The 13,184-nt window shown below is 41.5% G+C and overlaps 1 protein-coding gene across 3 annotated transcripts in view; it reads right to left on the bottom strand.

Annotated features, from left to right (window-relative positions):
- Positions 1 to 13,184, bottom strand: part of efl1 (elongation factor like GTPase 1) — a 111,802-nt gene that overhangs the window by 95,170 nt on the left and 3,448 nt on the right. For all 3 annotated transcript variants that reach the window (XM_042319011.1, XM_042319013.1, XM_042319012.1), the window contains exons 7-12: positions 12,942 to 13,180; positions 10,621 to 10,744; positions 8,905 to 8,984; positions 8,627 to 8,763; positions 8,424 to 8,546; positions 7,453 to 7,552 (exon numbers count right to left, since the gene is read on the bottom strand). In XM_042319011.1, the coding sequence (XP_042174945.1) occupies positions 7,453 to 7,552; positions 8,424 to 8,546; positions 8,627 to 8,763; positions 8,905 to 8,984; positions 10,621 to 10,744; positions 12,942 to 13,180 (803 nt within the window). The remainder of the gene's footprint in view (positions 1 to 7,452; positions 7,553 to 8,423; positions 8,547 to 8,626; positions 8,764 to 8,904; positions 8,985 to 10,620; positions 10,745 to 12,941; positions 13,181 to 13,184) is intronic.

Below are 13,184 nucleotides of genomic sequence, written 5' to 3'. Positions count from 1 at the left end.
TGATAGGATTTCAGTTCAGCTTAGATGCATATTTAGCCTGTCTCGGCCTCCAGTATTTATGCTGCAGTAGTTTGTGTGTCGGGGGGCTAGGGTCAGTTTGTTATATCTGGAGTACTTCTCCTGTCCTATTCGGTGTCCCGTGTGAATCTAAGTGTGCATTCTCTAATTCTCTCCTTCTCTCTTTCGTTCTCTCTCTCGGAGGACCTGAGCCCTAGGACCATGCCCCAGGACTACCTGACATGATGACTCCTTGCTGTCCCCAGTCCACCTGGCCATGCTGCTGCTCCAGTTTCAACTGTCCTGCCTTATTATTATTATTCGACCATGCTGGTCATTTATGAACATTTGAACATCTTGGCCATGTTCTGTTATAATCTCCACCAGGCACAGCCAGAAGAGGACTGGCCACCCCACATAGCCTGGTTCCTCTCTAGGTTTCTTCCTAGGTTTTGGCCTTTCTAGGGAGTTTTTCCTAGCCACTGTGCTTCTACACCTGCATTGCTTGCTGATTGGGGTTTTAGGCTGGGTTTCTGTACAGCACTTTGAGATATCAGCTGATGAACGAAGGGCTATATAAATAAATTTGATTTGATATTTTATGTGGTTGAAATACTATCAGCTTTTATGATGCTGATAAAGATAGCACCTTTACATACGGTCCCTAACCGCACATTCATTCTCTCAAGAATGCATAAAGAAATAACATTTCTCCACTCCTGTTCCCGAGTCAAAATGTACATTTGGTAAATAATTTTACTGCAAGAAATACTAGGCTACAGACAAAGTCAGTGTCCAGATTTCAGGCTACTATCCCATTTAACCCATCTATCTGAACAGTAGTGCTTTTTTTTTTTAGGTTGGTTGGGTTTCGGTTATATTATTAAAAAATTATTATTTCGGTTTCGATATTTTTGCATTGTGAAATAATGACATTACAATGATTTTAGAGCTTTGTAACAGAAATTCCAAAACCAAAAATAGTGACCATTCAATTGACCAAAACAATGACATGTGTCAGGTCCTCATTGGTTAGACCAGTGGTTCACAACCATTGATACTACTGTAGGATCCCTCGGGGTACATGACCTATCCACAAGGGGTACTTGAGAAGACTCATGAGACCATAGGTCTACAGGTAAAATGCACATGAGGGGGTATTTCAGGGGTACTCCTGGCAGAGCAAAATTCAGTTAGTGGTACAGAAACTGAAAAAGGTTGGGAACCACTGGGTAGATATCAATAGAAAAATGGACAATTACTATGAAATAAAATATTTCAGTTGTGTATACTACTTCATTTGTATTTTATTGTATTATTTTTAATTCCTTTAAGTCATGATCTCATCTCTGCTCAGGCAATAGCAGTCATCCAGCCAGACCATCTAACGTTCTCTCTGTTCTCCCCATACTGTACTGTCTTTAGGCATCCTATTTAGCTAGCCTGCTTAAATATGCTGCAGAGCTGTCAAAAAAAATAATTTCACTAGTTCTTCAAAGTAGATAAGTTATGCTTTCACAAACTGTCTCTGTCCCTCTTGTCGTTGTGTAGATTTGTCTCTCATGCAGTCTTTGTGTATCTAACCTAAGTAATATAATATAATGTTTACATACCCTACATTATTCATCTCATATGTATATACTGTACTCTATATCATCTACTGCAACTTTATGTAATACATGTATCACTAGGCACTTTAACTATGCCACTTTGTTTACATACTCATCTCATATGTATATACTGCACTCAATACCATCTACTGTATCTTGCCTATGCCGCTCTGTACCATCACTCATTCATATATCTTTATGTACATATTCTTTATCCCCTTACACTTGTGTCTATAAGGTAGTAATTTTGGAATTGTTAGCTAGATTACTTGTTGGTTATTACTGCATTGTTGGAACTAGAAGCACAAGCATTTCGCTACACTCGCATTAACATCTGCTAACCATGTGTATGTGACAAATAAAATTTGATTTGATTTAACCTAGCAAAGCAGGCGTGAAAGTGTATCGGTCCAGAGATCTGTATATAATGTTGAGATGCTCATGTCTCCACCCTAACAAAGGCGGGAAGGCAGGAGAAAAGCTTCAGTCCATAATAAGCCCGTAGAAACAAATTGGGCTTATTTTGGACAGATTTTGGCAAGAGTGAAACCTCTCGCGTCACCTCTTCCACTCTGATCAGTCTCTGTCGGAGCCATAATTTTTTATTTATTTTTTAAATGGATTATGGTTATTGTAGTTAATTACCACATTTCTGCACTGAACTAGGTTGAATATTTGCTTAATGAAAACTACAAATTCCTTCAGCCCAGCGTCCCACATAGTTATTGACTTGATTTCTCTCCTGAATTATTTGATTTCTCTCTAGAGAAACGTTGCGTTGGGCAAAAAAACACGAAACTAAATTAAATTCAAGTAATTGAACCGATGTAGGTCAATTAGTTGTTTAGGCGTAATAACAGAGGTAAAAAAACAAATGGTCAGTTATTCGCTCAGCACTACCGGGACTGCCATCATCCTCCTTTACCACTTCCCCAAATCTTTCCCAAACTTTAGGCTAATGTTTTTTTATGGTACTTTTTGCCTCAGCCACATGGATTTGCAGTTTTGGGACTTTTCTATTGGTTTATTAAGCCAGGCAAGCTTATAACCCACCCTGCCAATACATTTTCCTCAACACGTGCTTCACAGGCCACGGCCATTAAAATAACACTGGGGAGCTGCGAAAATCTGCTTCTGAGGAGCAAATGTGGTGCTGGGGTGGCTCTACTGTAGTGCAGCATCCTTTTGTGGTATTTTAATGATATCAGTAGAATAGCTGTAACGTAACAAAATGTGAAAAAAGTGAAGGATGTTTGAATACTTTCCAAATGCACTCTGTGTATGTGTCATTCAAGGGTTCTTTATTTTTACAATTTCCTACATTGTATAATAATAATGAAGACATCAAAACTATGAAATAACACATATGGAATCATGTAGTAACCAAAAAAAGTGATAAATAAAATCAAAAATATATTTTATATTTGAGATTCTTCAAATAGCCACTCTTTGCCTTGATGACAGCTTTGGCATTCTTTGGAGTTGTGGAGGCCAGGTCATCTGATGCAGCAGGTCATCACTCTCCTCCGTGATAAAATAGCCCTTATACAGTCTGGAGGTGTGTTGGGTCATTGTCCTGTTGAAAAACAAATGATAGTCCCACTAAGCGCAAACCAGAAGGGATGGTGAATCGCTGCAGAATGCTGTGGAAGCCATGCAGGTTAAGTGTTCTAAATAAATCACAGTGTCGCCAGCAAAGCACCCCCACACCATGATACCCCCTCCTCCATGCTTCACGGTGGGAAATACACATGCGGAGATCATCTGCTCACCGACACCGCGTCTCACAAAGACACAGAGGTTGGAATCAAAAATCTCCAATTTGGACTCATCAGACCAAAATACACATTCCAGCGGTCTAATGTCCATTGCTCGTGTTTCTTGGACCAAGCAAGTCTCTTCTTATTATTGGTATCCTTTAGTAGTGGTTTCTTTGCAGCAATTCGACCATGAAGGCCTGATTCACACAGTCTCCTCTGAACAGTTGATGTTGAGATGTCTTTTACTTGAACTCTGTGAAGCATTTATTTGGGCCGCAATTTCTGAGGCTGGTAACTCTAATGAACATCCTCTGCAGCAGGGGTAACTCTGGGTCTTCCTGTGGCGGTCCTCATGAGAGCCTGTTTCATCACAGCGCTGGATGGTTTTTGCGACTGCACTTTCAAAGTTCTTGAAATGTTCCACATTGACTGACCTTCATGTCTTAAAGAAATGATGGACTGTCGTCTTTTACCAAATAGGGATATCTTCTGTATAACCCCCTACCTTGGCACAACACAGCTGATTGGCTCAAACGAATTAAGAAAGAAAGAAATTACACAAATTAACATTTAAGAAGGCACACCTGTTAATTAAAATGCATTCCAGGGGACTACCTCATGAAGCTAGTTGAGAGAATGCCAAGAGTGTGCAAAGCTTTCATCAAGGCAAAGAGTGGCTATTTGAAGAATCTCAAATATTTAGATTTTCTTAACTTCTTTGGGGTAGGGGGCAGTATTTTCACGTCCGGATGAAAAGCATGCCCAGAGTAAACGGCCTGCTACAAAGCTATAAAAGCTAGAATATGCATATCATTAGTAGCTTTGGATAGAAAACACTCTGAAGTTTCTAAAACTGTTTGAATGATGTCTGTGAGTATAACAGAACTCATATGGCAGGCAAAAACCTGAGACAAAAATACAACCAGTAAGTGGGAAATCTGAGGTTGGTCGATTTTCAACTCAGCCCCTATTGAAGATACAGTGGGATATTGGTAATGTTGCTATTCCTAAGGCTTCCACTAGATGTCAACAGTCTTTAGAACCTTGTCTGATGCTTCTACTGTGAAATGGGGCTGAAGGAGAAGGGAATGAGTAAGGTCTGCCATGAGCTGATCATGCTCTGACCATGCACGTTCACATGAGAGGGAGCTCTGTTTCATCGCACTTCTGAAGACAATGGAATTCTCCAGTTGGAACATTATTGAAGATTTATGTTAAAAACATCCTAAAGATTGATTCAATACATCGTTTGACATGTTTCTACTGACTGACTGACGGAACTTTTTGACATTTCGTCTGCTTTTAGTGAACGCGCTGCGTAACTTTGGATTTGTTTTCCAAACGCGCTAACAAAAGTAACTATTTGGACATAAATTATGGACATTACCGAACAAAACAATCATTTCTTCTGGAAGTGGGAGTCCTGGGAGTGCATTCTGATGAAAATCAGCAAAAGGTAAGTGAAGATTTAATGCTATTTATGACTTTTGTTGACTGCATAATATTGTGTCTTGATTGGGCTCTGAGCACCGACTCAGAATATTGCATGGTTTGCTTTTTCCGTAAAGCTTTTTTTGAAATCTGACACAGCAGTTGCATCAAGGAAAAGTGCATCTACAATTCCATGTATAACAGTTGTATCTTTTAGCAATGTTTATTATGAGTATTCCTGTAAATTGATGTGGCTCTCTGCAAAATCAAAGGATGTTTTGGAACTTCTGAATGAAAGGCGCCAATGTAAACTCAGATTTTTGGATATAAATATGAACTTTACCGAACAAAACATACATGTATTGTGTAACATGAAGTCCTATGAGTGTCATCTGATGAAGATCATCAAAGGTTAGTGATTAATTTTATCTATATTTCTGCTTTTTGTGAATCCTCTCTTTGGCTGGAAAAATGGCTATGTTATTCTGTGAATAGGCACTCACCTAACATAATCGTTTGGTTTGCGTTCGTCGTAAAGCATTTTTGAAATCGGACACTGTGGCTAGATTTACAACAAGTGTATATTTAAAATGGTGTAAAATACATGCATGTTTGAGGAATTTTAATTATGGGATTTCTATTGTTTTGAATTTGGCGCCCTGCAGTTTCACTGGCTGTTGAAGAGGTGGGACGCTACCGTCTTACGTACCCTAGAGAGGTTAACACTTTTCTGGTTACTACATGATTCCATGTGTTATTTCATAGTTTTGATGTCTTCACTATTATTCTACAATGTAGAAAATAGTAAAAATAAAGAAAAACACACCTACTCATTGAAGTGTTTACAAACTTTTGACCAATAGTGTATATACAGTGCCTTGCGAAAGTATTCGGCCCCCTTGAACTTTGCGACCTTTTGCCACATTTCAGGCTTCAAACATAAAGATATAAAACTGTATTTTTTTGTGAAGAATCAACAACAAGTGGGACACAATCATGAAGTGGAACAACATTTATTGGATATTTCAAACTTTTTTAACAAATCAAAAACTGAAAAATTGGGTGTGCAAAATTATTCAGCCCCTTTACTTTCAGTGCAACAAACTCTCTCCAGAAGTTCAGTGAGGATCTCTGAATAATCCAATGTTGACCTAAATGACTAATGATGATAAATACAATCCACCTGTGTGTAATCAAGTCTCCGTATAAATGCACCTGCACTGTGATAGTCTCAGAGGTCCGTTAAAAGCGCAGAGAGCATCATGAAGAACAAGGAACACACCAGGCAGGTCCGAGATACTGTTGTGAAGAAGTTTAAAGCCGGATTTGGATACAAAAAGATTTCCCAAGCTTTAAACATCCCAAGGAGCACTGTGCAAGCGATAATATTGAAATGGAAGGAGTATCAGACCACTGCAAATCTACCAAGACCTGGCCGTCCCTCTAAACTTTCAGCTCATACAAGGAGAAGACTGATCAGAGATGCAACCAAGAGGCCCATGATCACTCTGGATGAACTGCAGAGATCTACAGCTGAGGTGGGAGACTCTGTCCATAGGACAACAATCAGTCATATATTGCACAAATCTGGCCTTTATGGAAGAGTGGCAAGAAGAAAGCCATTTCTTAAAGATATCCATAAAAAGTGTTGTTTAAAGTTTGCCACAAGCCACCTGGGAGAGACACCAAACATGTGGAAGAAGGTGCTCTGGTCAGATGAAACCAAAATTGAACTTTTTGGCAACAATGCAAAACGTTATGTTTGGCATAAAAGCAACACAGCTCATCACCCTGAACACACCATCCCCACTGTCAAACATGGTGGTGGCAGCATCATGGTTTGGGCCTGCTTTTCTTCAGCAGGGACAGGGAAGATGGTTAAAATTGATGGGAAGATGGATGGAGCCAAATACAGGACCATTCTGGAAGAAAACCTGATACAGTCTGCAAAAGACCTGAGACTGGGACGGAGATTTGTCTTCCAACAAGACAATGATCCAAAACATAAAGCAAAATCTACAATGGAATGGTTCAAAAATAAACATATCCAGGTGTTAGAATGGCCAAGTCAAAGTCCAGACCTGAATCCAATCGAGAATCTGTGGAAAGAACTGAAAATTGCTGTTCACAAATGCTCTCCATCCAACCTCACTGAGCTCGAGCTGTTTTGCAAGGAGGAATGGGAAAAAAATTTCAGTCTCTCGATGTGCAAAACTGATAGACATACCCCAAGCGACTTACAGCTGTAATCGCAGCAAAAGGTGGCGCTACAAAGTATTAACTTAAGGGGGCTGAATAATTTTGCTCGCCCAATTTTTCAGTTTTTGATTTGTTAAAAAAGTTTGAAATATCCAATAAATGTCCTTCCACTTCATGATTGTGTCCCACTTGTTGTTGATTCTTCACAAAAAAAATACAGTTTTATATCTTTATGTTTGAAGCCTGAAATGTGGCAAAAGGTCGCAAAGTTCAAGGGGGCCGAATACTTTCGCAAGGCACTGTATACACACACACACACACACCACACACCCCACACACATACACACCATGAAACCCATAGACAAGAGTGCCATCTAGTGTCGTTCCTACAGTCACACTCACTTTCTGTACCTCTGCATGATGTCCAGGACCAAACACACCAAACACACACTTACCTCTGTTTGTTCTGAGGCAGGGCCTTGGCGTCCACCATAAACATCTTGGACACAAACACAATGACAGGGGCTGTGTCATCACTGGAACACTGCATGAAGGCTGGGAACACACAGGACAAGGTTACTGAGCATATAGTTAGAATTAAATAAGAGAACCAAGTACCACAGTATACAGAAACCACAGCATAAACTAAAATATAGGACTTAACAGCTTGACTCAAAGTAAATAATATTCCATTCTTGCTTAAATGTGCCTTTTAAATGGAGGAAAGTCTCTGTTCTCAACAGAGATACTGTATTACTCCTTACCCACCCAGATACTATATAGGTTGTCATGAACATGTTCAAACATTGCCTCTCGTTTTAGCCCAAGCTCTAAAGGCACCTAGGACATGTTCAGTAGTGCACACCGTAACAAACAAATGTGTTTCTTATTGGACTAATTTAGGTAGAACCCTGCCCATTTTGGCCCATTTAGCTTCTGTTTGTTCCCAAGTGAAGACACCAAACAGCTTCCCTGGCAATTTATTGATATATGAATATCATTTATTATCCATTAAACAAGGTAGTCAAATCTGGAGGTACGGTGATCTGTACTACCTGAATGTATCCATTTTTCAGATTTTGTTAAAAACATTTCATCTGTTTCGTGCATTAAAAGCAACACTGATCTCGTTAACATGAGGTGAGAGCTGGAAAGAGACCAGCCCTGCCAACTCTCCTCTCCATAGCCAGGCGGTCTGGGAAAGAAGAAAGCCTTGAACTGGGGCTGGGTGGAGGGAGGAAACGACTAGCAGGTCTGCTAAACTAACACCTTCACAGGATACAGAAATGCCTTTGTAAAAGCAGAATATGCCAGGTGGGCTTTGGAAGAGCTCACACACATCATCTTCCCCCACACACTGAACCACCCACATACAGCAGACCAAGACAACTTTTATGCAACTGCAGTGTGTGTGTGTGTGTCTCACCGGTCTTCAGTTCCTGGGTCTGCAGGGGTAGTGAGTGGAACCTGCGTGCTCCCACACTCATCAGTCTCTCTATTCTCTCAGAGGTCATGTCCAACGGACTGGGCAGCTTATCACACACCATGACTGGGGCACAGGGTTAAGGAAGCACACACACACACACACACACACACACACACACACACACACACACACAGGTAGGATACACAGCACAGCCTGTGAGACGGGGAGCCACTGGCTGCAGATGGCAGAGAGGAGGACTTTGGGGTCGGAGTGACGCGAGTCTCTGGTCATCACCTTAACACCTAGTGACATCATCATCTTCTCTATCTTCTCCTTGTCTCTGAGAGGAGAGAGAGCACACGTACGTCATCATTCACATCTCAAAAGCACTCCATCTTCATACACACTTCAACATTTAACAAAGGTGCTGCAAGGAACCATGACAGCAGAGATAGAGATCACATCTTCAGAGATCCCTTACCGTCTGGTAACAACAGCGTCATATAAACTCCATATGTTGTCCAGGACAAGCTGAACAAACAGAGGCTTCTTTCCTTTGGCCTGGAGAGAGAATTACAGGAAGAGGAAGAAAGAGTGAAAAAATGGATCTTTCAGAAATAGTCAAACCATTGCTAGTTCTTATCTAGATGGAGAATCATTGATTGGATTTATGCACTATTTTCTTCACTATGGATGCATCACAAATAGCACCCTACCCTGTATATAGTGCACTACAGACATGGTGTACTGGCGTTAATAGCTGGCTGTTCCAACAAATAGGCTGCTGTGTGGGATTATGAAAGCTCTGAAGAGGCACACACAGTGCTGTGTTTCTCACCAAGTGCACTGAGTGAACGCACGCACACACACCAAAGTGCATAGGCGCACATAGTCATGTACGCACACACACACCAGCGCATAGGTCAACCCGTCCAGCCTCTCAGCTCCAGTACTGTAAAACGACTCGCTTTCTAAAAGTGCTCCAATCCAAATACGACCCTGTGTCACCGAATGTAGAACAAGAGCTGAAATATATCATACGAAGTCAAACCTCCGTAGCACTCAAAGCAAACATTCTATTCCCTACGGGCCCTGGACAAAGGTAGTGGACTATAGAGGGAATATGGTGCCTTCATCTCTCTGAGAGGGCTGGCTACTGGCTACACTAAAAGCTTTATTATCCACTTTCTATGGACTGAAAATCAATGGGACAGACTGAAGGTTGGACTGTGTGTGTGGATGAGTCTACTCTGTTCTATAGTGGAGGAAACATTATATTGATCCGTCTAATGACTGATTAGATATTTGAACAGTCTGAGAATGTGACGGTCTGTGTGTAATGCATGTTCATTATGCTAGTCTCTCCCAGAGTCCCACTGCACGACCAAATGAACACAACAAATTACAAATGCTCAAAATAAAAGGTCCCTACTGGATGTTAATAATGAACATAAGGACAATTCAAGGGCCAACACGTAACAAACAGCACTATAACTTAGGGATATTGTGCTGCCCTCTCCGTACTGTCTACAGCTAATGCCGAAGGCTAACGGCTAATGCAGCCAGAAGGGTCAGAAGCTAGTGTGGTTCTGAGTGGGAGTCTGCAACAGAGCGGCTTTAGTAGTATAACGTGGAACCCATTAGCACCATACAGCTGCAACACTTAGTCCGTGGGCCTGTCCAAATACCCATACTTGTGTTTTAAATAGTACTCTAAAATGTTGAAAACTTAGTATGATTTTAATGCCAGGATGTCATACTCATTTCATCAAGAAGAATTCGCTGCACAGTATTGAGGAACAGAATGCTCCTTTCAGACCCACGTGTGTTTGACAACAGCTGATAATCAGATAAGATGACAAAAATGAACAAATGGCAGGGAACAAACCAATTGTGCATCAGATGAAGCCTCAGTATGATGAGCCTAGTATGTTGACATTTGTTGCTTACTGCATACGTTTTTACTAAACATTACGTTCTTAATAGTATGTGGTATGATTAGCACAAAGTATGAAGTTTTAGTAAGTAGAAGGCAGATTTTGGACACAGCCACTGTCCCAAATTCCCTATATAGTGCACTACTGTTGAGCACTGTGGGCCTTGGTCAAAAGTAGTGCACTATAAAGGGAATAAGGTGCTATTCGGGACGCAACTCTTAGCATTCATTACTGTGGTAGAACGTTAGCATTGGTCTTACGTGAGCTCCCTTCATGATCTTCTTGGCTTTAGCGTTGAGGTAGAAGTCTCCCCAGAGAGTCTTCAGGAGCACCTCAGCCCTGATGCCCATCCTCTGGCTGTGGATCTGGGCAAACTGCTGGATACTACAAGAAAACACACAAAGCTGCTAACGCTGGAAAATACCAACGACAGAAAAGCTAAACACCACAGTGATTGATTGATATTTCCTCTCCATTATGCTTCAGCCTCTTTGTTCTAGATTGTAGTTTTACAGAGGCCTTTACAGACAATAGCCTGCACTGAACATTTGAAATCTATGCCTGTTTGTAATTCTCAGTGATGTGTTTTTGAGTTGTCAAAACAGAGCTTTTTAGACAAGAAATTAGCAATGCGTCACTTGAATGGGTGTCGGGCAACACCGCTTGTAAAAAACTTGGCTTCCACTGAATAACAGTGACTTCATTGGTTATTTTCATAGATCCAAGAGCCACAGCTGCCCTCAAAACAAAGGTATCTATGTCCTTGTGTACACACCTGTATAAAACAGACACACTAATGACTATAATGCATAGTCTAGTCTGTCTTTAGTAGTTACTATGTGACTGCTCTGTAGCATGGGGGAGAACATTAAACACCTTGCTAGCAGAGCACTGACCTGATTTGAGGGACATAGGAATGTGCAGGCTGGCTAGGCTGAAATATCATTACATTGGGTTTGAGATATTTTGACTGTTATGTGAACAAGAGCTAAAGTCCTCTTCCTACTCAGCTGGTTATTTAGAATTCTACATTAATTGCAGTCATGCAGAATTATACCCTCTTTTCCTTCTCTGAAAGCTAAGGCAAAAGCGCCACCTAGTGGGCATTTCAACAATAACCAAATACCTGACCAGCTCCCAAGACATGTATTGATGGTTCCACATACAGTGCATTCGGAAAGTTTCAGACACATTGTTTTTTCCCACATTTTGTTACGTTACAGCCTTATTCTAAAATTGATTTAAAAAATTACAATTCTCATTAATCTACACATAATACCCCATAATGTCAAAGTGACAAGAGGTTTTTAGAAATTTGTGCAAATGTATAAAACAAATAAATGTACAACCAAAATACCTTATTTATATAAGTATTCAGACCCTTAACTATGAGACTGAAAATTAAGCTCAGATGCATCGTGTAACCAATGGTCATCCTTGAGATGTTTCTACAACTTGATTGGAGTCCAGCTGTGGTAAATTCAATTGATTGGACATGATTTGGAATGGCATACATATGTCTATATAAGGTCTCACAGTTGACAGTGCTTGTCAGAGAAAAAAACCAAGCCATGTGGTTGAAGGAATAGTCCGTAGAGCTCCGAGACAGGATTGTGTCGAGGCACAGATCTGGGGAAGGTCCCCAAGCATTGAAGGTCCCCAAGAACACAGTGGTTTCCATCATTCTTAAATGGAAGAAGTTTGGAACCACCAAGACTCCTCCTAGAGCTGGCCGCAGGCCAAACTGAGTAATTGAGGAAGAAGGGCCTTGGTCAGACCCAATGGTCACTCTGACATAGCTAGATTTCATGGAGATGGGAGAACCTTCCAGATGGACAACCATCTCTGCAGCACTCCACCAATCAGGCCTTTATGGTAGAGTGACCAGACGGAAGCCACTCCACAGTAAGAGGCACATGACAGCCAGCTTGGAGTTTGCCAAAAGGCACCTAAAAACTCTCAGACCATAAGAAACAAGATTCTCTGATCTGATGTAACCAAGATTGAACTAATTTGGCTTGAATGCCAAGCGTCATGTCTGGAGGAAACCTGGCACCATCCCTATGGTGAAACATGGTGGTGGCAGCATCATGCTGTTGGGATGTCAGGATAAAGGGAAAGATGAATGGAGCCAAGTACAGAGAGATCATTGACGAAAACCTGCTCCAGGGTGCTCAGGACCTCAGACTGGGGTGAAGGTTCAACTTCCAACAGGACAACGACCCTAATCACACAGCCATGACAACGCAGGAGTGGCTTTGGGACAAGTCTCAATGTCCTTGAGTGGCCCAGCTGCCAAATGTACTTCAACAAAGTACTGAGTAAAGGGTCTGAACACTTACGTAAATGCAATATTTTTTTTTTGTGCAAAATAATGCCCTTCTGAACAGACCCAAGGCTACAGACCCCCAAGACCTTTAGAAGACCAGTGTCGTATTCACTAGGAACCAAACAGGAGCGAACATGCCCAAAAGGGGAGTGACTACCTCCAGAACATGTCCAATAAGAAATGCTGGTTTTTGTTTTCAGTTGCAAAACGTTTTGCTACAGTGTGCACTAATGCATATAACCCAGGACCCACCTGAAGCCCCATCCGTCTATGGCACTGGCGAAGACCACATTCCCCTGGTCTGGAGAGAAGTAGAGCTGGGAGTCATCCGAATCCTCTAGCCCGGCGCTCCAGTCGTACACCTGCTCTGACCCGGGACACTCAGCAGGCTCGATGTCCCCCTCCTCCTTATCTTCCTCCGCCCGCTCCTCTTTCACCGCGCGGTCCTCCAGCACTTTGGAGGTAAACAGAGAGCCTGTCACTGCGTTCACCTGT

The sequence above is a fragment of the Oncorhynchus tshawytscha genome, unplaced genomic scaffold (assembly GCF_018296145.1).
Source record: "Oncorhynchus tshawytscha isolate Ot180627B unplaced genomic scaffold, Otsh_v2.0 Un_scaffold_7041_pilon_pilon, whole genome shotgun sequence".
In the NCBI taxonomy this organism is placed as follows: Eukaryota; Metazoa; Chordata; class Actinopteri; order Salmoniformes; family Salmonidae; genus Oncorhynchus; species Oncorhynchus tshawytscha.
The sequence above is the reverse complement of the archived record's forward strand: the minus strand, read 5'-3'. Positions and strand labels throughout refer to the sequence as shown.